The sequence below is a fragment of the Scyliorhinus canicula genome, chromosome 5, assembly GCF_902713615.1.
Source record: "Scyliorhinus canicula chromosome 5, sScyCan1.1, whole genome shotgun sequence".
In the NCBI taxonomy this organism is placed as follows: Eukaryota; Metazoa; Chordata; class Chondrichthyes; order Carcharhiniformes; family Scyliorhinidae; genus Scyliorhinus; species Scyliorhinus canicula.
The window spans coordinates 183951331-183975245 of NC_052150.1; the positions used below are offsets into that span (position 1 = coordinate 183951331).

Below are 23915 nucleotides of genomic sequence, written 5' to 3' on the forward strand. Positions count from 1 at the left end.
GTGCAGATAAACACGTGGCTGCAGGGATGGTGTGGGAGGGAGGATTTCAGGTACGTGGATAATTGGAACACATTCTGGGGAAGGTGGGACCTGTACAGACAGGATGGTTTGCACCTGAACCAGAGGGGCACCAATACCCTATTGGCACTTCGGGGGGGGGGCTGGGAAAACAAACTGTAGACCAGAAGCCAGTGTTGAGAGTAGTGAGTTACTGAAGAGGGTATCAAGGTCGCAGGAGTGTACCGGCAGACAGAAAGGTGGGTTGAAGTGTGTCTCCTTCAATGCAAGGGGCATCCGGAATAAGGTCGATGAACTTGGAGCATGGATTGGTATTTGGGACCACGATGTTGTGGCCATTACGGAGACATGGTTAGAACAGGGACAGAAATGGTTGTTGGAAGTTCCGGGGTATAGATGTTTCAGTCAGAGTAAGGAAGGTGGTAAAAGAGGTGGAGGAGTAGCATTGTTAATCAAGGATAGTTTAACGGCTGAAGAAAGGCAGTTCGAGGGGGTTCTGCCTACTGAGGTAATATGGGCTAAAGTTAGAAATAGGAAAGGAGCGGTCACGTTATTAGGAGTTTTCTATAGGCCATCAAAGAGTAAGAGATGTGGAGGAAGAAATTGCAAAACAGATTATGGGTAGGTATGGAGGTCTCAAGGTAGTTGTCATGGGTGACTTTAACTTTCCAAATATTGATTGGAACCTCTATAGGTCGAACAGTTCGGATGGAGCAGTTTTTGTACAGTGTGTGCAGGAAGGTTTCCTGACACAGTATGTGGATAGGACGACAAGAGGGGGGGCCACATTGGATTTGGTACTGGGTAATGAACCGGGCCAAGTGTTAGATTTGTTTATGGGAGAGCACTTTGGAGATAGTGACCACAATTCGGTGCCTTTCACTATTGCAATGGAGAGGGATAGGGCCATACGGCAGGGCAAGATTTCTAATTGGGGGAGGGGTAATTATTATGCGATTCGGCAAGAATTATGGAGCATAAGGTGGGAACAGAAACTGTCAGGGAAAGGCACAAGTGAAAAGTGGAGCTTGTTCAAGGAACAAATACTGCGTGTCCTTGATAGGTATGTCCCTGTCAGGCAGGGAGGAAATGGCCTTGTGAGGGTACCATGGTTCACAAAAGAGGTTGAATGTCTTGTCAAGAGGAAAGTAAGGTTGCTTGAGGGTTACAAGGTAGCAAGGAATGAGCTAAAAAAAAAAAAAAGGGCTTAGGAGAGCTAGGAGGGGGCATGAGAAGTCCTTGGCGGGTCGGATCAAGGAAAACCCCAAGGCTTTTTACTCTTATGTGAGAAATAAAAGAATGGCCAGGGTGAGGGTAGGGCGGTCAAGGACAGTAGTGGGAACTTGTGCATGGAGTCAGAAGAAATAGGAGAGGCGTTGAATTAATACTTTTCTTCAGTGTTCACCAAGGAGAGGGACCATGTTTTTGAGGATGAGTGTGTGATACAGGCGGGTAGGCTGGAGGAGGTAGATGTTCTGAGGAAGGATGTATTAGCAATTTTGAAAAACCTTAGGGTCGGCAAATCCCCTGGGCCAGATGGGATATATCCAAGGATTCTTTGGGAGGCAAGGGATGAGATTGCAGAGCCTTTGGCTTTGATCTTTGGGTCCTCACTGTCCACGGGGATAGTGCCAGAGGACTGGAGAGTGGCAAATGTTGTTCCTCTGTTCAAGAAAGGGAATAGGAATGACCCTGGTAAATATAGGCCAGTTAGTCTTACCTCGGTAGTCGGTAAATTAATGGAAAAGGTCCTGAAAGATAGGATTTAGGATTTATGACATTTGGAAAGTTGCAGCTTAATCCTGGATAGTCAACACGGATTTGTGAAGGGTAAGTCTTTCCTCACAAATTTGATTGAATTCTTTGAGGAGGTTAACTAAGTGTGTGGATGAAGGTAGAGAAGTTAATGTTGTCTACATGGATTTTAGTAATTGTTTGATAAGGTTCCCCATGGTCGGCTAATTAAGAAAGTAAACAGGTGTGGGATAGAGGGAAATTTGGCCAATTGGATAAGTAACTGGCTATCACATAGAAGACAGAGGGTGGTGGTGGATGGAAAATTTTCAGACTGGAGACCAGTTACCAGCGGTGTACCACAGAGATCAGTGCTGGGTCCTCTGCTATTTGTGATTTTTATCAATGACTTGGAGGAGGGGGCTGAAGGGTGGGTCAGTAAATTTGCTGATGACACCAAGATTGGTGGAGTAATGGATGAGGTGGAGGGCTGTTGTAGGCTGCAAAGAGACATTGATAGGATGCAGAGCTGGGCCGAAAAATGGCAGATGGAGTTTAACCCCGAAAAGTGCGAGGTGATTCATTTTGGTAGAAAACATTTGAATGCGGATTACAGGGTCAACGGCAGGGTTCTGAGGAATGTGGGGGAACAGAGAGATCTTGGGGTTCATGTCCACAGATCTCTGAAGGTTGCCACTCAAGTAGATAGAGCCATGAAGAAGGCTCATAGTGTGTTAGCGTTTATTACCAGAGGCCTTGAGTTTAAGAGCCGCGGGGTTATGCTGCAACTATACATGACCCTGGTGCCACCACATTTGGAGTATTGTGTGCAGTTCTGGTCACCTCATTCCAGGAAGGATGTGGAAGCATTGGAAAGGGTGCAAAGGTGATTTACCAGGATGTTGCCTGATTTTCAGGATAGGTCTTATGAGGAAAGGTTGAGGGGGCGAGGGCTTTTCGCTTTGGAGCGGAGGAGGATGAGAGGTGACTTAATAGAGGTTTATAAGATGATGAGGGGGATAGATAGAGTGGACGTTCAGAGGCTATTTCCTCAGGTGGATGTAGCTGTTACATGGGGGCATAACTATAAGGTTCAGGGTGGGAGATATAGGAGGGATATGCGTGTTAGGTTCTTTACTCAGAGAGTGGTTAAGGTGTGGAATGGTCTGCCTGCTGTGATAGTGGAGTCGGACACTTTAGGAACTTTCCTGCGGTTATTGGATAGGCACATGGATCACACAATGACAGGGAGTGGGATAGCTTGATCTTGGTTTCGAACAATGCTCGGCACAACATCGAGGGGCGAAGGGCCTGTTCTGTGCTGTACTGTTCTATGTTTATGTTCTATATCTTTTTCTTGTAACTCTGCCAATTTTCCTGAACTAAAAATATCCACCTCATCCTCCACCTGTTCTTGTTCTTTTTCAACCATCTGATCAAAAATCATTTCTGATAATTGCACTTCAACTTTATCTTCATTCTCTGATTTCTCCTCTTGTCTTAACCGGTGATTTTGCGACCTCGTTACTACACAATCCGCAAAAATCCCTGGATATTCTTCCTTCAACACTTCAGTTGTCTGAATTTCCACTGGCTTATCCACCACAGTAGGCATCACTCCCACTTGCGATCCAGCTGTATCATTACCCAAGATAAACTGTATTCCTGGACAAGATAGTTCCTCTATTACTCCTACTACCACGTCATCACTCTTCACTGGACTTTCCAATCTTACCTTATATAATTGAACACGACTCCTCACCCTGAATTCCACATATTACCACCTTTTTTGGCAATATTCTTCCCAAACTACATAACTCCTCATATCTTACATTAAAGATTGACTAGCTCCCGTATCTCTTAAAATTGTGACTTCTTTACCTGCTCCTCCTGATACACATGAGTAAACTTGACCCACACAAGTAAATTCTTTAGAGATCTGGCACCTTCTTATCAATCACCTCTTGATCAAGCTATACAATCTTTTGCACATCCTTCGCTTCATTTGGGCTTTCCTTTACCACTTTGACAAACCCCACCGTCTTATCCTGTTTTACCACATCAGCCTCCCCAGTGCTTTTCTTCAACCACCAACACTGTGACTTTACATGGCCAAGTTTATTACAGTGAAAACATTTGAAACTTTTAATTTCTCTTCCACCGTCCTGGATTTCAATTTTAATCTGAGCACTTTTCTTATTATCTTCCATCAGATCACCTTTACTTTTACCATCAGTACTTCTCATGTCCCCAGTTTCTATCCCTCACAGGCTGAAACTGATGTCGGAAACCAAGCTTTGATTTATGAACTAATTCATAATCATCTGTCATTTATGCTGCTAATCTCACTGTTTTAACCCTCTGCTCTTCCACATGAGTTCTCACTACATCAGGAATTGAAATTTTAAATTCATCCAAAAGTATAATTTCTCCGAGAGCTTCATACATTTGGTCTATTTTCAAAGCCCTTATCCACCTGTCAAAATTAATCGGTTTGATCCTTTCAAACTCCATGTATGTTTGACCAAATTCTTTCCTTAAATTTCTAAATCTTTGTCTGTAAGCTTCAGGCACTAGTTCATATGCACCTAAGATGGATTTTTTTCACCTCCTCATACATCCCAGATACCTCCTCCAGCAGTGATGCAAAGACTTCACTAGCTCTACCTACCAGCTTTGTTTGAATCAGTAATACCCACATGTCCTGTGGCTATTTCATTTGTTTAGCTACCTTCTCAAATGAAATGAAAAAGGCTTCTACCTCATTCTCATCAGACCGTGGCAATGCTTGGACAGATTCAAATAGATTCCCACCAAGCCTTCGACTTTGACGCTCTTTCTCACTATCCTCATCGTTATCATCCAACTGTACGTTTCCCTTTATGGCTGCCAATTTTAACTGACTGTCATGTTTCAGGGCCATTTTCTGAAGTTCAAACTCTCTCTTCATCGTTTTCCCTGATCTGTAATTCTCTTTCTCTTTGTTCTGCTCGGGCTATTCTTTCTTTTCTCCTTTCTTCTCTCTCCTTTTCTTTTGCCTCTCTCTCTTTCCTCTCTCTCACTCTCTCTCTTTCCTCTCTCGCTCTTTCGTATTCAAGCTGCTTTAATTCTTTCTCATGTCGCATTTGTTTAATTTTCAACTGAATTTTTTGCCATTTCCAATGAGTCAAACTGTATCTCAGACAACTTTAAATGCTTAGCCACCACCATAATTACCTTGTCTTTTCACATTTTGTCAGGTAATGTTAACTGGAATATTTTTGCCAAATCAAACGGTCTGCTTTTAGTATCCGTCCGTAAGGTACTGCATGTGAACGTCTCCACCCCCAAAAACTTCAGAGCCTCTGAAAGAGCCACTGTCCACAACACGCTCCCCACTTAAACTCAAATACCACACCTGAAAAGCAACCACATTATGCTCACCCCTCACTGTCTTTACGTTCACTAAGCCAATCCAATAGATAGACTTTTATCCCGGCCGAGCCCCCAATGTATTATGGGCCAGGGTTTAGAGAACCCCAAAGTGTATCATTGGGTTCACCTGACCCACAACTTTTAATAGATTGTGGTATGGGGAGCACACGGCCCACTCTACACGTGTGGTACAGCAGAAATGGAAAAGTATTTTTTAAAGCAAAACAATGTTTATTTTATGAATTCAAGTTAACCTTTTTAAAACATACAGTGAACATCATAGCAACCATCAATTCAAATACAACCCCCAAAGAATACAACACCAAGTAATCCTTAATAACTTCCCGAACAACATCCAGAAGACAGAAGAAACACCTTTCAACAGAAGCACATTAGGTTTCCATTCATTACTGAGAACATTTATAATTCTGAATTCACCAAATGATCAAGAGATAGTCTTTTGATGGCAGAGAGAACAACAGTACACCTGTTTGGTCTGGCTTCAGCTCCAACACTGAAAACAAAACTAAAACACACCCTGCATTCTGCTCAAAAACAAAAGTAAAAAGCTGACAGACAGCCCAGCTCCACCCACTCTGACATTGCTGCAGTAATAAACACCCATTTCTTAAAGGTACTCTCACGACAGATATTTATATAAACACCCATTTATAAACACCCATTTCTTGAAGGTACTCTCACATGACAGAAGCAAGATTGGGAAGACTTGAACCAACTGCTGAGAAACGTTATCAGTCACAAACCAACAGAAATGTAATTTTGAGTGCAGAACAGTACATCGACATAACCAGCTGTCTCAGGTGGAGTTGAACCCAACATATATAGAATTAACACTAGATTAATTCACAAGATTAAGCATTGAGAATTGCAATGTATATATTGAATCTTGTACTAATTGAGAGTCTCTAAATCATTGTAAGCATTACTGCAATTTGATTGTTGCACAGCATGCAGCTTTAGCTGCATTTAATTTCTGACAGTATCATAGAGCTACATAAAATTTTGAAGATTGTAGCACCATTAGGAAGGCTACGTTGACCGTTTGCATGCACCTCGTCACTGACAATTTAATATTTTTGGACTATTTTTCAAAACATTCATAAAGAAAATTATTTTTATTGTTTCAGTAGGTTAGATGCTCAGCATCTGCCTGCATTTGGCTTCTCATCTGGGGATCCACTTAGTACCTTGCACAACATGGCTTTTGGCTTTTTTCTTTGGTTGTCTTTTTATCCTGGCTTGCATTGTTGCTCGTTCTGGGCGAGTGTGCTTTACACTCAATTTGGCTCTGTTTCGTTCCTTAGCTCTAGAGTCGCCAGGTATCGTTAAGATACCGCCACAAGTTTCAAGTTCAAGTTCAGACCAATAACTCAATACACCAGTTAGTAAGTTCAAAGAAGACACGTTTATTATAATAGTTATCTACTAATTGTGCATATAAAACTACAAGTCTAGGCTAATCCCACCACTAACAGACCAATACTTATCTGGAATAAGGCAACTGCCGGATCAGGGAACAACGGCCTCTTGCTCTGTCCTGGATCCGCAGGCTTCCAGTCGTGGACTAAAGGGGTCAGGAGTGTCTACTCTCGTAGCGTGCGTTGTATGACACTTAGTTGATTGCGGCTGCTGACCAGGCCTCTCCTTCTCAAGGTTCTTCAAGAGCTGCTAAGATGTTCTGCTGATAGGGCCGGCTAAGAGCGCTGGTCAAGAGCGCTGGTCAAGAGCGCTGGTCAAGAGCGCTGGTCAAGAGCGCTGGTCAAGAGCGCTGGTCAAGAGCGCTGGTCAAGAGCGCTGGTCAAGAGCGCTGGTCAAGAGCGCTGGTCAAGAGCGCTGGTCAAGAGCGCTGGTCAAGAGCGCTGGTCAAGAGCGCTGGTCAAGAGCGCTGGTCAAGAGCGCTGGTCAAGAGCGCTGGTCAAGAGCGCTGGTCAAGAGCGCTGGTCAAGAGCGCTGGTCAAGAGCGCTGGTCAAGAGCGCTGGTCAAGAGCGCTGGTCAAGAGAGCTGGTCAAGAGAGCTGGTCAAGAGAGCTGGTCAAGAGAGCTGGTCAAGAGAGCTGGTCAAGAGAGCTGGTCAAGAGAGCGAGCTGGGGTCGGGGTCTCTGTCTTATATCTCTCCCAGGGTCTCGCGCCCACCTGGGCGGACCCTCTATACACTCGCAATCGATTGGGTCTCTTCCCAATCGATTGATTTGAATTTCCCCAATAACGGGCTGTTCTTCGATCACTGGGCGGTTCTTGGGGCTTATTGTTTTGGACTTCTCTTGGCGCCGAGAAGTCTGGCCTTCTATTCAATGTAGCGATTTGAGTTAACTTGTTTCCATTGTACCTGGGAATCACTGGGTATCGCCTCATTAGTATGCTAACTTGTTTTTTCCACAGTGCTGTCTGGTTTCTGCAGCAGTCAGAATACACAAGCGCTTCTGCAAGCTGCTTGCTTTTGCAACATGTCCATTTTCCCTGCATTCTTTGTAATCTTCCATTTTGTGTTGGACAGTGGCCACCCCAGGTGGCTACAACATGTATGTTATTTCATAGATTTAATAGAATTTACAGTACAGAAGGATGCCATTCGGCCCGTCGGGTCTGCACATGCCCTTGGAAAGAGCACCCCACTTAAGCCCACACCTCCACCCTATCCCCGTAACCCAGTAAGACCATAAGAAATAGGAGCAGAATTAAGCCACTCGGCCCATCATGTCTGCTCTGCCATTCCATCATGGCCGATATTTTTCTCATCCCCATTCTCCTGCCTTCTCCCCATAACCCCTGATCCCTTTATGGATCAAAACCTATCTACCTCGGTTTTAAAGACACTCAGTGATTTGGCCTCCACAGCCTTCTGCGGCAAAGAGCTCCACAGATTCACCACCCTCAGGCTGCGGATATTCCTCCTCATCTCTGTTTTAAAGGATCGTCCCTTTAGTCTAAGATTGTGTCCTCTGCTTCGAGTTTTTCCTACAAGTGGAAACAATCTCTCCACATCCACTCTATCCAGGCCATGCAGTATCCTGTAATTTTCAATAAGATCGCCTTCATCCTTCAAAACTACAACGAGTACAAACCCAGAGTCCTCAAGCGTTCCTCATACGACAAGTTCTTCATTCCAGGGATTATTGTTGTGAACCTCCTCTAGACCCTTTCCAAGGTCAGCACGTCCTTCCTTAGATACGGGGCCCAAAGCTGCTCACAATACTCCAAATATTCCTCAATACTCCACAATACTCCAAAATACTCCACAATACTCCAAAGGGCAGCACGGTAGCAAAGTGGTTAGCACAGTTGCCTCACAGCTTCACGGTCCCAGATTCGATTCCCGGGTTGGGTCACTGTCTGTGCGGAGACTGCATGTTCTCCCCATGTGTACGTGGGTTTCCTCTGGGTGCTCCGGTTTCCTCCCATAGTCCAAAAATGTGCAGGATAGGTGGATTGGCTATTCTAAATTGCCTTTAGTGTCCAAAAAGGTTAGGTGGGGTTACTGGGTTATGAGGATAAAGGGGGTGGGGTGGAGGTGTGGGGCTTTGGTAGGGTGCTCTTTCCAAGGCCGGTGCAGACGCGATGGGCTGAATGGCCTCCTTCTGCACTGTAAATACTATGATCTATGAAATGGAGTCTGACCAGAGCCTTATATAGCCTCTAAAGTACATCCCTGGGCTTGTATTCAAGCCCTCTCGACATCAATGTTAACATTGCAATTGTCTTCTTAACTGCCGATTGAATCTGCAGGTTAACCTTAAGAGAACCGTGAACAAGGTCTCCCTTTGTGCTTCTGATTTCCTAAGCACCTTCCCATTTCGAAAATAGGCTGTGCCTCCATTTCTCCTTTCAAAGTGCACACACATTTCCACATTGTATTCCACCTGCCACTTCTTTGCCCACTCTCCAAGTCTTTCTGCAGCCCGCCTGCTTCCTCAATACTTCCTGTCCTGTTACAGATCTTTGTATCATCGGCAAACCTAGCAACAGTGCCTTCAGTTCCTTCCTCCAGATGATTAATGTATATTGTGAAAATTGTGGTCCTAGCACCAACCCCTGAGGTACACCACTAGTCATTGGCTACCAACGTGAAAAAGATCCCTTTATCCCCACTCTCTGCCTTCTGCCAGTCAGCCAATCCTCTATCCATGCCAGGATCTTATCCTGAACACCATGGGCTCTTAACCTATTTGGCAGTCTCCTATGCGGCACCTTATCACAGGCCCTCTGAAAATCAAAATAAATCATGTCCACTGGTTCTCCTATGTCTAATTTCCTTGTTACTTCCTCAAAGAACTCTAACAGATTTGTCAGACATGACCTCCCTTTGACAAAGACGTGCTCAGTCCCGTTTTATCATGCACTTCCAAGTACTCCGCAATCTCATCTTTGATAATGGACTCTAAACTCTTACCAATGACCGAAGTCAGGCTAACCGGCCTATAATTTCCCATCTTCTGCCTCTCTCCCTTCTTAAACAGCAGTGTTACATGAGCCACTTTTCAGTCCTTACACATTCTAAGCCCATTTTCACAAATTGTTTGTGAAGAGCTGCAGCAAACGCTCGATCACTGCTTCCATTAGCTAACCCCTTCATTAGTAGGGAGACTCCCCACTAGAAAACATAATAAAACATTATCTGATTTACAACACCACAACAGTATTCAATTATCAAACTCAACAGCTATGATCAAAAAGCGTATCAGAACTATAAAGTACTAACCAATAAACTCCAAACATGAAAAAACATGAAGCATGAAACACCCGATCGCAGGGTCATAAAATAGAATAAATATGAACATGAATTAAACAGTGACCAAGTTAATTTTTTTGGTGAATCATAAAGGCTGTCTTTCTCCTCAATAGTCACTTGGAGGCAAGCCAGGTAAACCATTCCAAATTGGACTTATTTTTTTTTTTTTACATAAGATGGCTTTTACTCCATTGAAGGCAGCTCTTCTTTTTGCCAGATCTGCACTCACAATGCATCATGGCAAATGAGTTGGAGAAACATTGCCAAATTTGGCGATGGATCCGAAACATTAAATTGAGGAGATTCCATGATTTACATCACAATGCTCTCTAGCCCAATGAAGAACCTCCTTTTCCTTAAAGCTATGAAAACGTATGATCACCGCAAGAGGTAGATCCCCAGATCGAGGCTTCGGTCATAGAGAGCAATGGGCCTGATGTAACTCTGGGGGAGATGTGAACATAGCCTCACTTACCATCTTACAAAGCATGCCTGAGAAATAATCACAGTAAAAAGTCTTACAACACCAGGTTAAAGTCCAACATGTTTGTTTCAAACACTAGCTTTCGGAGCACTGCTCCTTCCTCAGGTGAATGCGCGATCTTCCTGGAGATCCTCTCCACTTTGAGCCGGCAGTTTGCAGTGTCAATGGTAGCCATGATGTGGAGATGCCGGCGTTGTACTGGGGTGAGCACAGTAAGAAGTCTTACAACACCAGGTTAAAATCCAACATGTTTGTTTCAAACACTAGCTTTCGGAGCACTGTTCCTTCCTCAGGTGACTGCATTCGCCCGAGGAAGGAGCAGTGCTCCGAAAGCTAGCGTTTGAAATGAACATGTTGAACTTTAACCCGGTATTGTAAGACTTCTTACTGTGCTCACCCCAGTACAATGCCGGCATCTCCACATCATGAGAAATAATCTGAAGGGGTGCAGCCCTCCTTCCTCTCTGGCAATTCTACGATGCAGACATTTTTTCCTCTAGATCACTTATTTTGGCCTTTAATATTTTGTTATTCCCGACCACTGAGGTAGGATCAGCTTCCAGAGAAGTGATCCGATCAGTGCGGTCTGATAGGGCATTCTCAACGCTTTAAGTGTGACATTGTGGGGGCTGGTTTAGCACAGTGGACGAAACAGCTGGTTTGCAAAGCAGAAGGCGGCAACAGCACGGGTTCAATTCCCGTACCAGCCTCCCCGAACAGGTGCCGGAATGTGGCGACTAGGGGCTTTTCACAGTAACATCATTTGAAGCCTATCTGTGACAATAAGCGATTTTCATTTTCATTTCATTTTCTTTGACAATCTTATTAGTTTTTTTCAAATTTTAAGTGACTGTGGCCCAGAATCTCCTCAATTTAATGTTTCGGATCCATCGCCAAATTTGGCAATGTTTCTCCAACTCATTTGCCATGATGCGGCAGAGATTGTCAGCCATGAGAGGTTTGGGATCCCGCCCCCGTCACCTTCCTGCACAAGAAATCCTGCGAGGCCTCGGAGTGTGCCGATAGATTACAGCTCAAATCTTTTTTGTTTTTCATCTTTCCAGGGAATCCTCTAAGGTAAGTGTTATATTCTATTGAATTGTCTGGGTTTTTTTCTTAAAAGTTTCAGGCTGTTAGTGGTTCTGAAAAATGCCCTCTCTAGTGAGAGCCCCGTCCTTGTGTGTCCTCACTCTATTGCCGAAGTCTTCAGGTGTGGATTTTACATCTCTGGTGTTAATTGTGTTCAGGTGGCGGGCATTAACTGGAGACTCAGCTGCACTCATTCATAGAGGGATGGTGGTTGTTGGCTGAAGTATATAATATGTACTGTATATCACTATAAATAAACGGTTGCATGTGTAAGAGCCCTCCCTTTTGATTCCCTTGTTTCCCGTTTCTATTATTTTGCCATCATCATTTTTGATCATTGCAGTGTTAATGTAAGCCTACTTGTGACACTAATAAAGATTATTATTATTACAAGCAGAGGAAGTGAGGAACTCAGAAGTTACAACATAATACACTGTGTAAGCTTTTGGACAGCAGAACTGAGACTTTTTGGCACTAACGAGATCAGAGAGACTCAGTTCAATTGGTTGGCTGGTGGCCAATCAGTTGGCCAAAAGGCCATATTCTGCCCGGCAACAGGCAGTGATTGGGTCCTATCCAAGTGGGATGGTTTTCAGAGAACAAAGGAAAAGACAGTCAGGTCCTGGATGCTCAGAGAAAAAGTTGAGAGTCTCTTTTTTTTCTCCAGAAAGGCTGCCGAATTCCTGAATCTAGAGAACCTGGATCAATCTACGTTAACAACCATTACACACAAAGTAAAAACCTCAGACTGAAAGCCTGGATTGATGGAAGATGTGCAAGAAGACAACCTTCAGAAACATCTTATCCATGTATTTTCATCAATATTTTCCACACTTCTTTTCCCCTCTATGTTTGTTTGTCTGTCATATTATAGAGGGTGGGGCGGGTTAAAGGGGGGATTAGAAATTAGATAATAGTTAGCCAGTTGTATTTTCTGCATATTAAATTCTAGCTATTGTTACTAATTAAATTAATCTTTACAAACCTGTTGACTGTAGTTACTGGGCAACCAAGGGACAAAGACTTTGGGTGTTTTTCTCAGAATGATTTGGAAATTTCAAATGCATTGCAACACCAGGTCAAGTGGGGCTGGAATTGACCACGCACTAGCCCAGGGGCTCAGTGTTCAATTTTTTATTGCCTGGTTATCTGAGTTTTTACATCCATTGATTAGAACATTGTCAAGTGGTCGATCTATGTTTTTTTTATTCTTGGACTGTGTGTGATTAAAACGAATGCTTGACAGACTATTTCACAGGGTAGTTAAGAGACAATCACAATAGTGGAAGTCTGGAGTCACACATAGTCCAGACTGGGAAAGCTAATTTTCTTCCAAAGGGGACACTGGTGAACCAGATGGGTCTTTACATCAATTTGCTCATACTTATTGGGATTCGCTTTCTCTATCCCAGATTTATTGAATTAACTGAATTTAAATTACCCAATAAAAATGATTGAATTTGAACTCATGTCTCTGGATCGTTATTTTACACCTCTGGATTACTAGTTCGATAAGATACTCACTATGCTATACTGGACCCAGTCCACCAAGTAAATATCTGCAACATTAGCAGAAAAACAAAGAGCAATGCATATCTCTCTACCAGACTAATAATATAACATTTTATAGTGTTATAAAAAACAGGCACTCAGCATGCTCTAAAACACCATCCAGTTGTGTTAACAATGCACAGTAGTAGTCTTTAGTTTATTATGTTATTCTAATAGTAGCTGTGATGTTGATTTTGTTTTAAAATTCCAGTTTTGAAGGAAAACAGGGACTGGCATCAAGTGACATTTGAACACCAATTCTCAACACACTGGATTAAACTTTACGTTCATTTAGATGTTAAAAGTTGCAAGTGTTGTAATTTTTTTTTAAACGAATAGTTAATCCTCATTAGACAAAGTGCAGTGTCCACCATATACTACATACAGCTAATTTCTTTTCCAATTCTTCAGTTATTTAAAGATCTTTAACATCTGTTTTCTCAGAGGCAGCTGTTTAGGAGCTTGGCCTAAGTTTACAGAAGCTAAAGCGCTAACAGTCATTTGGAACATATTTAATTGAAAGTAATAGCTGTTGGAAAATGCCAAAAAAGATCTTCTACCTGCACTTTGGACTCCGTTTTCCATGATCAAATACTGCTCACAAATGAGACAAGAATTCTAGTTCATTTGACAATATTCTAGAAAGCAATTACTTTAAGTTGCATTTAGGAACAAATTAATCTCAGTTTCCTCCATGTTGATACCATGGAGAGAAAATCCATTTACAGCTGCTCATTTTACATCCCCATGACCTCCAAATCTACCATTGCAAATTATTTCAACCCATTTGGACCAGAGGTGCATTCGATGCTGCACTGACTCAGGTGACGGACTCAGGTGATGTAGCCACCCAGAATGCCTGTCTGAACCATGTTCCTTAAATATATAAATGAGGTACTATGCCAGTTATAGGATGCTAACAGTGAAAATCAGAAACATGTGGTCATAGTTTAAGGTGTACACATTCTTAGCCTTATTCTACCAGGTCTTGAATGGCCTAATGCAAGCGTCTGCACTAAGACAATGGCAGCATAATTAATACCCCGGGAACATCTCATCTCCTGGACCATCCCTCTTGGTCAATGTCCAAACTGTCTCAGCTGAGGAGCTGCAGGGAAGCTAGCTTTAGTGTCGTAGTATTTAAAAGAGACATGGAGCCAATCCCAACTTTGGTCTCAAGCTTGTGCACTTTCAGGTACAAGTTGAATTTATCACCATTGTGTCCATCTTTTGGATGGTATTCGGATCAAGGATATATGTGATTACTTGTTATGATTTCAAAAGAAAATTCAAAATGTAGCAGTTACATAGTCCTGTCAGCATCACATTTTGCCAACAAATTTGAAAGCATCAAGACTTCAAATAAGTATGTGGCCTATTCTACATGGATAGTTAACCAGTACTTTCCAAGCATTTTGGTGATATAACCAGGCTATTTGTTGGTCAGGGAACTGTTGCTTGGCAAACATTACATGTATACTGCCATAATTGACCAATGACAGTACTCTTGCCACTGGTTCCCAAAATCATGGTTTCATGTCCAACTCCACAGAATTAAGCACGTGGCCTAAGCTGGTCTTTCAGTATCGTACTCAGTGGCTTTGCAAAGTTAAAGTACTGTCTTTCAGACAAGACATACACTGAAGCCCCATCTGTTTTCTCAGGACATGAAATATACCTCAGGATGTTTCAAAGGAAAATGGAAGAAATCTTCTAATGTCCTGGTCAACAATTCTCCCTCAAACAAAACAGGTTAACTGGTCGTTCATCCCGTTGCTCTATGTGCCTGCTACATTTGTCATCATCAAAATACAACAAGAGTACACCATCAGCTATGAAGTGGTAATATTATAGTAATAACTTTATTGTCACAAGCAATCCTACATTAACACTGCAATGAAGTTACTGTGAAAATCCCCTCGTCACCACACTCCGGCGCCAGTTCGGGTACACAGAGGGAGAATTCAGAATATCCAATTCACCTAACAAGTACATCTTTCGGGAGGAAACCCATGCAGACACGGGGAGAATGTGCAAACTCTGCAAAGACAGCAACCTAAGCAGGAATCGAACCTGGACCCTGGTGCTTTGCTAACCACTACGCTACTTGCCACCCCCACTGTGCGCCCGTGATTTCGGGTGGTCTGAGGATGTGAAAAGTACCATATAAATTCAGGAAATTTCTTCAAAGTGACAGCTCAGTTTTTGTAATTTCCTGAAATTATTTTACAACAAATATCATATTTGCTGAAGTTAATAGAAGGAGGGTTTATTTTATTCATTTATGGGATCTGGGCATTGCTGGCTAGGCCAGCATTTATTGCCCATCTCCAATTTCCCTTGAAGAGATGGTGGTGAACTGCCTTTTTGAATCGCTGCAGTTGGTGAAGCCATAAAGATGTGAGGGAGGGAGTTCCAGGATTTTGACTCAGGGAGGGAAGGAATGGTAATGTATTTTCTAGTCAGGATGGTAAGTGACTTGGATGGGAACCTCCAGGTGGTTATTCTCCCATGTGTCTGCTGTCCTTGACTTCTAAATGGTAGTCATTGTGAGTTTGGAAAGCGCTATTGAAGGAGACTAGGTGAGTTCCTGCAAGTACCTTGTGTAGATGGTAAACAATGCTGCTACTGTGTGTCGCTGGTGGAGGGAGTGAATGTTTGTAAAAGGGTGCCAATTAAGTGGTCCGCTTTGACCTGGACAGTCAATTCTTGAAAAAAGTAATCAACCTGAAATGTTTACTATTTTTCTTTCCACAGATGCAACCGAACATCTTAAGTCTTTCCTGCATTTACACTTTTTACTTCAGGTTTACCCTCATTCATTGGCTAATAATTTCTTATTTGTGTGCAGGTTTAGCATTTTAAATCGCAATGACAGAAAGCTCAAAGCCAGTATTTCAGGGCTTTTAGGATATTTTAAAATAGTTTTACAAGGAGATGTTTACAGTTCCCTTTTAGCCAGATTCATACCTCTAATACTTGAGACACAGAGGGTCCGATTTAGCATAAAAAAGGACCGCTCTGGGTAGCGATGTTCCCGGCATTAACGGCACTTAATTTTTTTTCGAGCCCTGGTAGGAAGCACCCTGCCGAGGCCACACTCAGTTGCATTTCCTGCACTGAGGATCTCCGTACTGAAGAGCTCCGCTCATGCAGGAAGAGATCAGAGTGCCCCGATCTCCCGACAAGTACCCCACCAATGCCCAGTTCACCGATAGGGCAGCACGGTAGCTAGCATAAATGCTTCACAGCTCCAGGGTCCCAGGTTCGATTCCCGGCTGGGTCACTGTCTGTGTGGAGTCTGCACGTCCTCCCCGTGTGTCCGTGGGTTTCCTCCGGGTGCTCCGGTTTCCTCCCACAGTCCAAAGATGCGTGGGTTAGGTGGATTGGCCATGCTAAATTGCCCGTAGTGTCCTAAAAAGTAAGGTTAAGGGGGGGGGGGTTGTTTGGTTACGGATATCGGGTGGATACGTGGGTTTGAGTAGGGTGATCATTGCTCGGCACAACATTGAGGGCCGGAGGGCCTGTTCTGTGCTGTACTGTTCTATGTTCTAAAGGTCCTCGGAGGCCCCCCAAAATGCCCGCCCCAATATCCCCACCCCAATGCCTGCCCCCATATCCATCCCCCAATCCCCACCCCCATATCCCCCCCCCATTATCCTCCCCCTATCCCCACATTCCCTGCCCCCATATCCCCCAGTCCCATATCAACCCTTCCCCAATCCCCGACCCCATATCCACCCCCCCCCCAACCCAAGCATGGGCAAAATGCCACCTAGGAACCCTGGAGGCTGGCACCCAGGTATCACTGCCAGGGTAACAGGCTTTCAGTGTCAGGGTGCCACCCTGCCCAGAGGCTGCCAATTCCCTGGGAGAGTGCCCCCCCCCCCCACCCCCACTGAGTTCTTCAGCACTTGGTTTTAATTTCAGATCTCCAGCATGCACAGTATTTTGCTTTTATTTTAGCTTCGTAGTTATTTTGCACTAAATCTGACTCACTAACATCCACTGCAACAAACAGCAGCACATTTCAGTACAGATTTCAGCTCAACATAAAATGACTCATTACCCTTTGATACCAGCTCACTGAAGAACGCAAAGCTTTATTACCACTAAATATTTTGAGTACTGTATGTAGTTTAAATGCTGTAAAAGTACCAGCCTCAATCATTGGCAAAAAGTCAACATGATTTTTTTTGTCAAAACACAGCTTAAGGACATTCCAGGGGAGTATTGGACAGTGCATTCACATATATTGATTTATGTTGTTACAGTTTAATCATCCCTACAAAGAACAAAGAAAAGTACAGCACAGGAACAGGCCCTTCGACCCTCCAAGCCTGTGCCGACCATGTTGCCCATCTAAACTAAAATCTACTGCACTTCCCGGGTCCATATCCCTCTATTCCCATCCTATAAATGTATTTGTCAAGACGCCCCGTAAATGTCACTATCTTCCCTGCTTCCACCATCTCGTCCGGCAGCAAGTTCCAGGCACCCACTACCCTCTGTGTAAAAAAACGTGCCTCGTATATCTCCTCTAAACCTTGCCCCTCGCACCTAAAACCTATGCTCCCGAGTAATTGACCCCTCTACCCTGGGAAAAAGCCTCTGACTATCCACTCTATCTGTGCTCCTCATATTTTGTCAACCTCTATCAGGTCATCCCTCAACCTCCGTCGTTCCAGTGAGAACAAACCAAGGGCTGAATTCTCCGCAAGGCCCGACACCGTTGTGATACCTGGAGAGGCTCACGACGGTGCCGGAAGCCTCTCCCGGCCCCCTATTCTCCCCTACACTGGGGGATAGGTGGGCCGTACCGGGAAACTCGGCCGCCGGGCCTTGGCCCTGGCTTCAAGGCCCGGCGCGCCAAGAATGACACAGTGGCGGCGCCTAATGACGTCAGCCGCACATGCGCGGGTTGGACAGCTCAAACCCGCGCATGCGCGGTTGCCGTCTTTCCCCTCAGCAGCCCCGCAAGACGTGGTGTTTGATCTTGCGGGGCGGCGGAGGGGAAAGAGTGCGTCCCCTTGAGACGCCGGCCCGACGATCGGTGGGCACCGATCGCGGGCCAGTCCCTCCTGAGCACGGTCGTGGTGCTCGATCCCCAATCCGCCCCCCCTAGGCCCCACACTTGCCATGTTCACGACGGCAGCGACCAGGTGTAGTTGCCGCCGTCGTGAACAGGTCAGGAACGGCAGGCCGCTCAGCCCATCCGGGTCGGAGAATCGCGGGCCGCCGAGCGGCGTGTCGGAAAACCGGACACGCCATTTTTGGGGGGGTGGGAGAATAGCGGGAGGTGCGGGAGCGGACCTCCCGCTATTCTCCCACCCATCGTGGTTGCGGAGAATCGCAGCCCAAGTTTATTCAACCTCTCCTCAGAGCTAATGCCCTCCATACCAGGCAACATCCTGGTAAATCTCTTCTGCACCCTCTCTAAAGCCTCCACATTCTTCTGGTAGTGTGGCGACCAGAATTGAACACTATACTCCAAGTGTGGCCTAACTAAGGGTCTATACAGTTGCAACATGACTTGCCAATGACGGCAAGCATGCCATATGCCTTCTTGACTACCTTCTCCACGTGTGTTGCCCCTTTCAGTGACCTGTGGACCTGCACACCTAGATCTCTCTAACTGTCAATACTCTTGAGGGTTCCACCATTCACTGTATATCCCCTACCTGCATTACCTCACACTTGTAAACTTGATAGAAAGCCCAAACATTGGAGATATCTGATGGAGTGAAAATAATACTTTCTGAGCAAAATGCGAGTCAAATAACGCTATGTGCTGCCCAAATAAATGAATTATACCTGTGATAAAAATCAAACTAATCTATTTTTCATTATAAAACTCCGAAGCAACTTGCATTCCTGTAATCTGCCCAACAAACCTGTATTATCAATACATTCTTAAAGTTTGGCTCTATATGATCAATTCAGATTAATTATTACTTTGGTGGTCTGAAATCTTTTCTGACAACCCATGATTTCACAGAACCTGGCTGTGAACAGCATGAAGCTTATTTATTCACAATTTATTGTACAAAAGTGGCATGAATAGAATCAACCTGGAAGATAATAATACAACTCAGTTTGCAAAACGAAGCAGTAAAGGCCAAGTTACTCTTCATGACCATGGTTAGTACCTTCATGTTGATCTAAATGCAATTTCCTTGAAATTCCATTGCTCCTACATTATTCTGTCTCTTAAAGTGAGGACACATTATTACTTTTAGCTAACTCTTTCTTCATCAGGTATTAATATTTTTAAAACCAAAATTGTTTGATGTGGAGATGTTGCACAAACTGACCTTGCGTGCTTTTGATGAGAAGGGCTGTTGATAATTTTATTATGCATGACATAACCTATGTGGAGGCTCCCTCTTCGAATATCAACCTTTGCAAACCATGATCAAAGATCTAGAATATATAAAAATTAACCACACTTCTCATCAAAAATGCACACGGTCAATCTGTGCAGCCTCTCTCAATTACAGACAATCTTGCTTTTAAAACTATTTACACAATGTGACCTCAGTTCAACAGACACTGCCACACATATTTTCAGACACTTCGCTGCAACCAGAGGGGATGTGGATAAAAAGAGAAAATACAACTGAGTTGCAAGTACCAAAGCATCCTGGGTATTCTTGTATTGGTCGGCAAGTCATTTTCACAGCTGTTTGAAATGAATCTTGATTACAAAAGCACTTCAACACGGCAAAAGAACAACCAACATTGAACTGTAAAAGGTGAAATAAAAATCCTAAGGAAGCTATTGAAAGCACCGCATCACTTCCTCTGCATCTCAACAGCTTACACTTCCTCTGCATTTATTGTCCATGACTTAAGCATCTAGGTGCAGGCCACCAACAAGAAGTCTGTGAAACAGATGTCAGGTTCCTTCCTCAAGAAATAAATCCCACCATATTACTGCAAGTCTGCAATCCTTCAGAATTTATAGTATCCTGCTGATCTATTCTCCCTCTTCCCTAGTGAAGTAAAATCACACAAGTTAAAACCAGGAGGTTCCCAATCTCAAGCTGAGTTACCTTACCTGTATCATTTCCAGATCCCGTTGATAATGCTGGCATGATTTCTTCAGCAAAATGTCACACAGCGAGGAAAGATTATTTGTAGGCCAGGTCAGTCAATGTTCTCGTCTTCACTCAAGCCCACCAATGCCAACTTGTCAGTAAAGGTTTCTCTCATTTGGAGTTGTTCCCTGAATGGAATAATAATTTTACAATCAAAACATGACCTCAGTATAACATGACTCAGTGTAATGTCTTTTCCTCTATCTTAAATGTAAAACAATGTTTGGAGTTCAAACTCAGGAACTTGACCAAATTGCATATGGTAGAAAAACAAACAGCTTGTTACAGATTACATTAAGGCTATTCTGAAGTCTACAGTGCACAAAATTAGGGCAGCACAGCAGCACAGTGGTTAGCACAGTGCTTCAGAGCTACAGGGTCCCATGTTCGATTACAGGTTTGGGTCACTGTCTGTGCGGAGTCTGCACATTCTCCCCGTGTGCGTGTGGGTTTCCTCCAGGTGCTCCGGTTTCCTCCCACAGTCCAAAGATGTGTAGGTTAGGTGGATTGGACTTTCCAAATTACCCTTAGTGTCCAAAAAAAAGGTTGGGTGGGGTAATTGGGTTATGAGGATAGGGTGGATATGTGGGCTTGGATAGGGTGCCATTTCCAAGGACCGGTGCAGACTCAATGGGCCGAATGGCCTCCTTCTGCACTGTAATTCCTATGATTGGCTCCCCGTTGTCTGCCGCACTGGTAAAGTCCTCAAAAACATCCACTAAATTAGTTAGGCATGACCTGCCCTTTATAAACCCATACAGCGTCTGTCCAATGGGACAATTTCCATCAAAATGCCTTGTTATTTCTTCCTTGATGGTAGATTCCAGCATCTTCCCTCCTACTGAAGTTAAGCTAACTGGCCTATAATTACCCGCTTTCTGACTACCTCCTTTTTTAAACAGTGGTGTCACCTTTGCTAACTTCCAATTCGCCGGCACCACCCCAGAGTCTAGTGAATTTTGGTAAATTATCACGAGTGCATTTGCAATTTCCCTCGCCATCTCTTTTAGTACTCTGGGATGCATTCCATCAGGTCCAGGAGACCTTTAGCCCCATTAGCTTGCCCATCACTACCTCCTTAGTGATAACACTCATCTCAAGGTCCACACCTGTCGTAACCTCATTTCCATCAGTCACTGACATGTTATTTGTGTCTTCCACTGTGTAGAACGACCTAAAAAACCTGTTCAGTTCCTCAGCCATTTCCTCATCTCCCATTATTAAATCTCCCTTCTCATCCTCTAAAGGACCAATATTTACCTTAGCCACTCTTTTTCGTTTTATATATTTGTGGAAACTTTTACTATCTGTTTTTATATTCTGAGCAAGTTTACTCTCATAATCTATATTACTCTTCTTTATAGCTCTTTTAGTAGCTTTCTGTTGCCCTAAAGATTTCCCAATCCTCCAGTTTCCCACTAATCTTTGCCACTTTGTATGCTTTTTCCTTCAATTTGATACTCTCCCTTATTTCCTTAGATATCCACGGTCGATCTTCCCTCTTTCTACCGTCCTTCCTTACTAGATCCAAGCTGACAAGAAATGGACATTGCACCTGATCCTGGGCTTGATCTGACACGCAATCTTACCCAAACACTGCAGCTGGCAAATTATCAGAACTAACTCAACACAATTGGTATTAAGAACAAGGCTCAGCCGTATAACCAGGCATGGTCAAATGACTACAGTGCAATCTGTACTTCAGAACTACCCTTGTAGGTGGTCATCCATGTATTTTGCTTTTTGTAGTTCTTTCCTTTGTCAAATGGTCATCTGCACATTGCATATTGTGGTCACCTAATTTAGCTTGTATGCATTATTTCCGTTGTATTAAATCTTTATATTAGAGTCAGGATCCAACTGCTGGAATCAAGCAGTCTGGTTGTTTCTCCCTGTAAGTTCAGGGGTTACAGGACTATTCAATGGCTACCAAAAGTGTACAAGCAAAAACAGATTTCCCACACATACGATATCATCCAATAATTCAAGCCCAGGAATCTCGAGAAGTAGTAAATTTGGAATCTGTATGCTGATTTAAATGCGGTTGCTCAGAGTTTACCAAATAAGTTATCCTCTATTAAAATAGTCATATTATAGAAACCGTGAAGCTGTTCTGTGAGTATACAGTATGAAGCAACACCAATTTAGTCGGACATATTGGAGACCTTAATAGAAAGGGTGCAGTGACCCCGATGAGCAACAAAAATGGTTGGGGCAAAAAAAATAGTCCATCTGAAAGCATAACGACTGAAAAGAATTCTTACTGTTTTGCTTCCTTAAAAAATATTACTATATATCAAGCAATTCTGGCTGAATAAAATTACAGCACAATTCTTTGGCACAAGACCGGTACTCAGTCCATTGTTTTGAAAGACACATCTCATTAATTACTGACATGACTACAATTAGTGCTTTTCTCAATTTTCATAACAGGTTCGCCTCCTTAGCTCCCAAAATACCATCCTGCACTTCATTACATCTTGACTGCACAGAAATCAAGACATTAGATAGTCTCCCACTTAACCCATTCTTTCAAATGTGTGAAACTGTTTACCTCTTCACCACTTCAACGTTCAATCTTTCGACAATACTCAGCCTTTCTAAAATTACTCTTTAAAGCGTTTAAGAAATCTAGACTTGGGTGTAGGGAGCAGCACAATAAACTTTATAGGTGGCACACAACTTGGTAAAGTCACAATGGTGAGGATAATTATAGGCTTCTGGATGATAAAGACAGGAGGGCAAAATGGGCAGAAGCATGACAGCTGCAGTCCAATGTGGAGAAGCGAAAGTATGTCCATGCAGAGTTTCAATAGTGGCTTAAAAAGCAGAAACATTGCTTGGGTTTATAAGTAGAGGGATAGTAAGAGACAGCTAGAACTTTAGAACTCATTGCTTAGGTTTCAGCTGGAGAATAAACAAAGTGCTGGAAATAATCAGCAGGTCAAGTAGCAATTGTGGAGAGAAAGAAAGTAAACATTTCAGGTCATGATGATTTGCCAACAGAACCTTTCAGTTGGAGTACTGTGACAATTCTTAGTACTACATAAAAGCATATTACTGCAGGTGCTGGAATCTGAAACCAAAGAGAAAATGCTGGAAAATCTCAGCAGGTTTGGCAGCATCTGTAGGGACAGAAAACAGCTAACATTTTGAGCCTCTGGCAGCTCGTTCCAGACACTGACCACCCTCTGTGATGAAATTGCCCCTCTGGACCCTTTCGTATCTCTCCCCCGTCACCTTAAATGTATGCCCTCTAGTTTTAGACTTCCCTACCTTTGGGAAAAGATGTTGACTACTTATCTTATCTGTACCCCTCATTATTTTATAGACCTCTATAAGTTCACCCCGAAGCCTCCTAGGCTCCAGGGAAAAATAGTCCCAAATCTATCCAGCCTCTCCGCATAACTCAAGTCATCAAATCCCAGTAACATCCTAGTAAATCCTTTCTGCGCTCTTTCTAGTTTAATAATATCCTTTCTATAATAAGGACACCAGAATCGTACACAGTATTCCAAGTGTGGGCTTACTAATACAAAGAACAAAGAACAATACAACACAGGAACAGGCCCTTTGGCCCTCCAAGCCTGTACCGGTCACAATACCGCTCTTAGCCAAAACCCTCAGCACTTCCTCGTGTTGTATCCCTGGATACCCATTCCATCCATGTATTTGTCGAGATGCCTTTTGAACGCCGTTAATATATCTGCTTCCACAACCTCCCCTGGCAGCGTGTTCCAGACACTCACCGCCCTCTGTGTAAATAACCTGCCTCACA

General features: G+C 43.6%; 1 protein-coding gene across 20 annotated transcripts in view; it reads right to left on the reverse strand.

Annotated features, from left to right (window-relative positions):
• mpp7a (membrane protein, palmitoylated 7a (MAGUK p55 subfamily member 7)) overlaps window positions 1-23915 on the reverse strand; it is a 779450-nt gene that overhangs the window by 462717 nt on the left and 292818 nt on the right. For all 20 annotated transcript variants that reach the window (XR_005460776.1, XM_038798233.1, XM_038798231.1 and 17 more), the window contains one exon: window positions 20098-20265. Coding sequence is in view for 19 of the 20 variants with exons in the window: in XM_038798233.1 (XP_038654161.1) it covers window positions 20098-20134 (37 nt within the window). In the remaining variant the exon portion in view is untranslated. The remainder of the gene's footprint in view (window positions 1-20097; window positions 20266-23915) is intronic.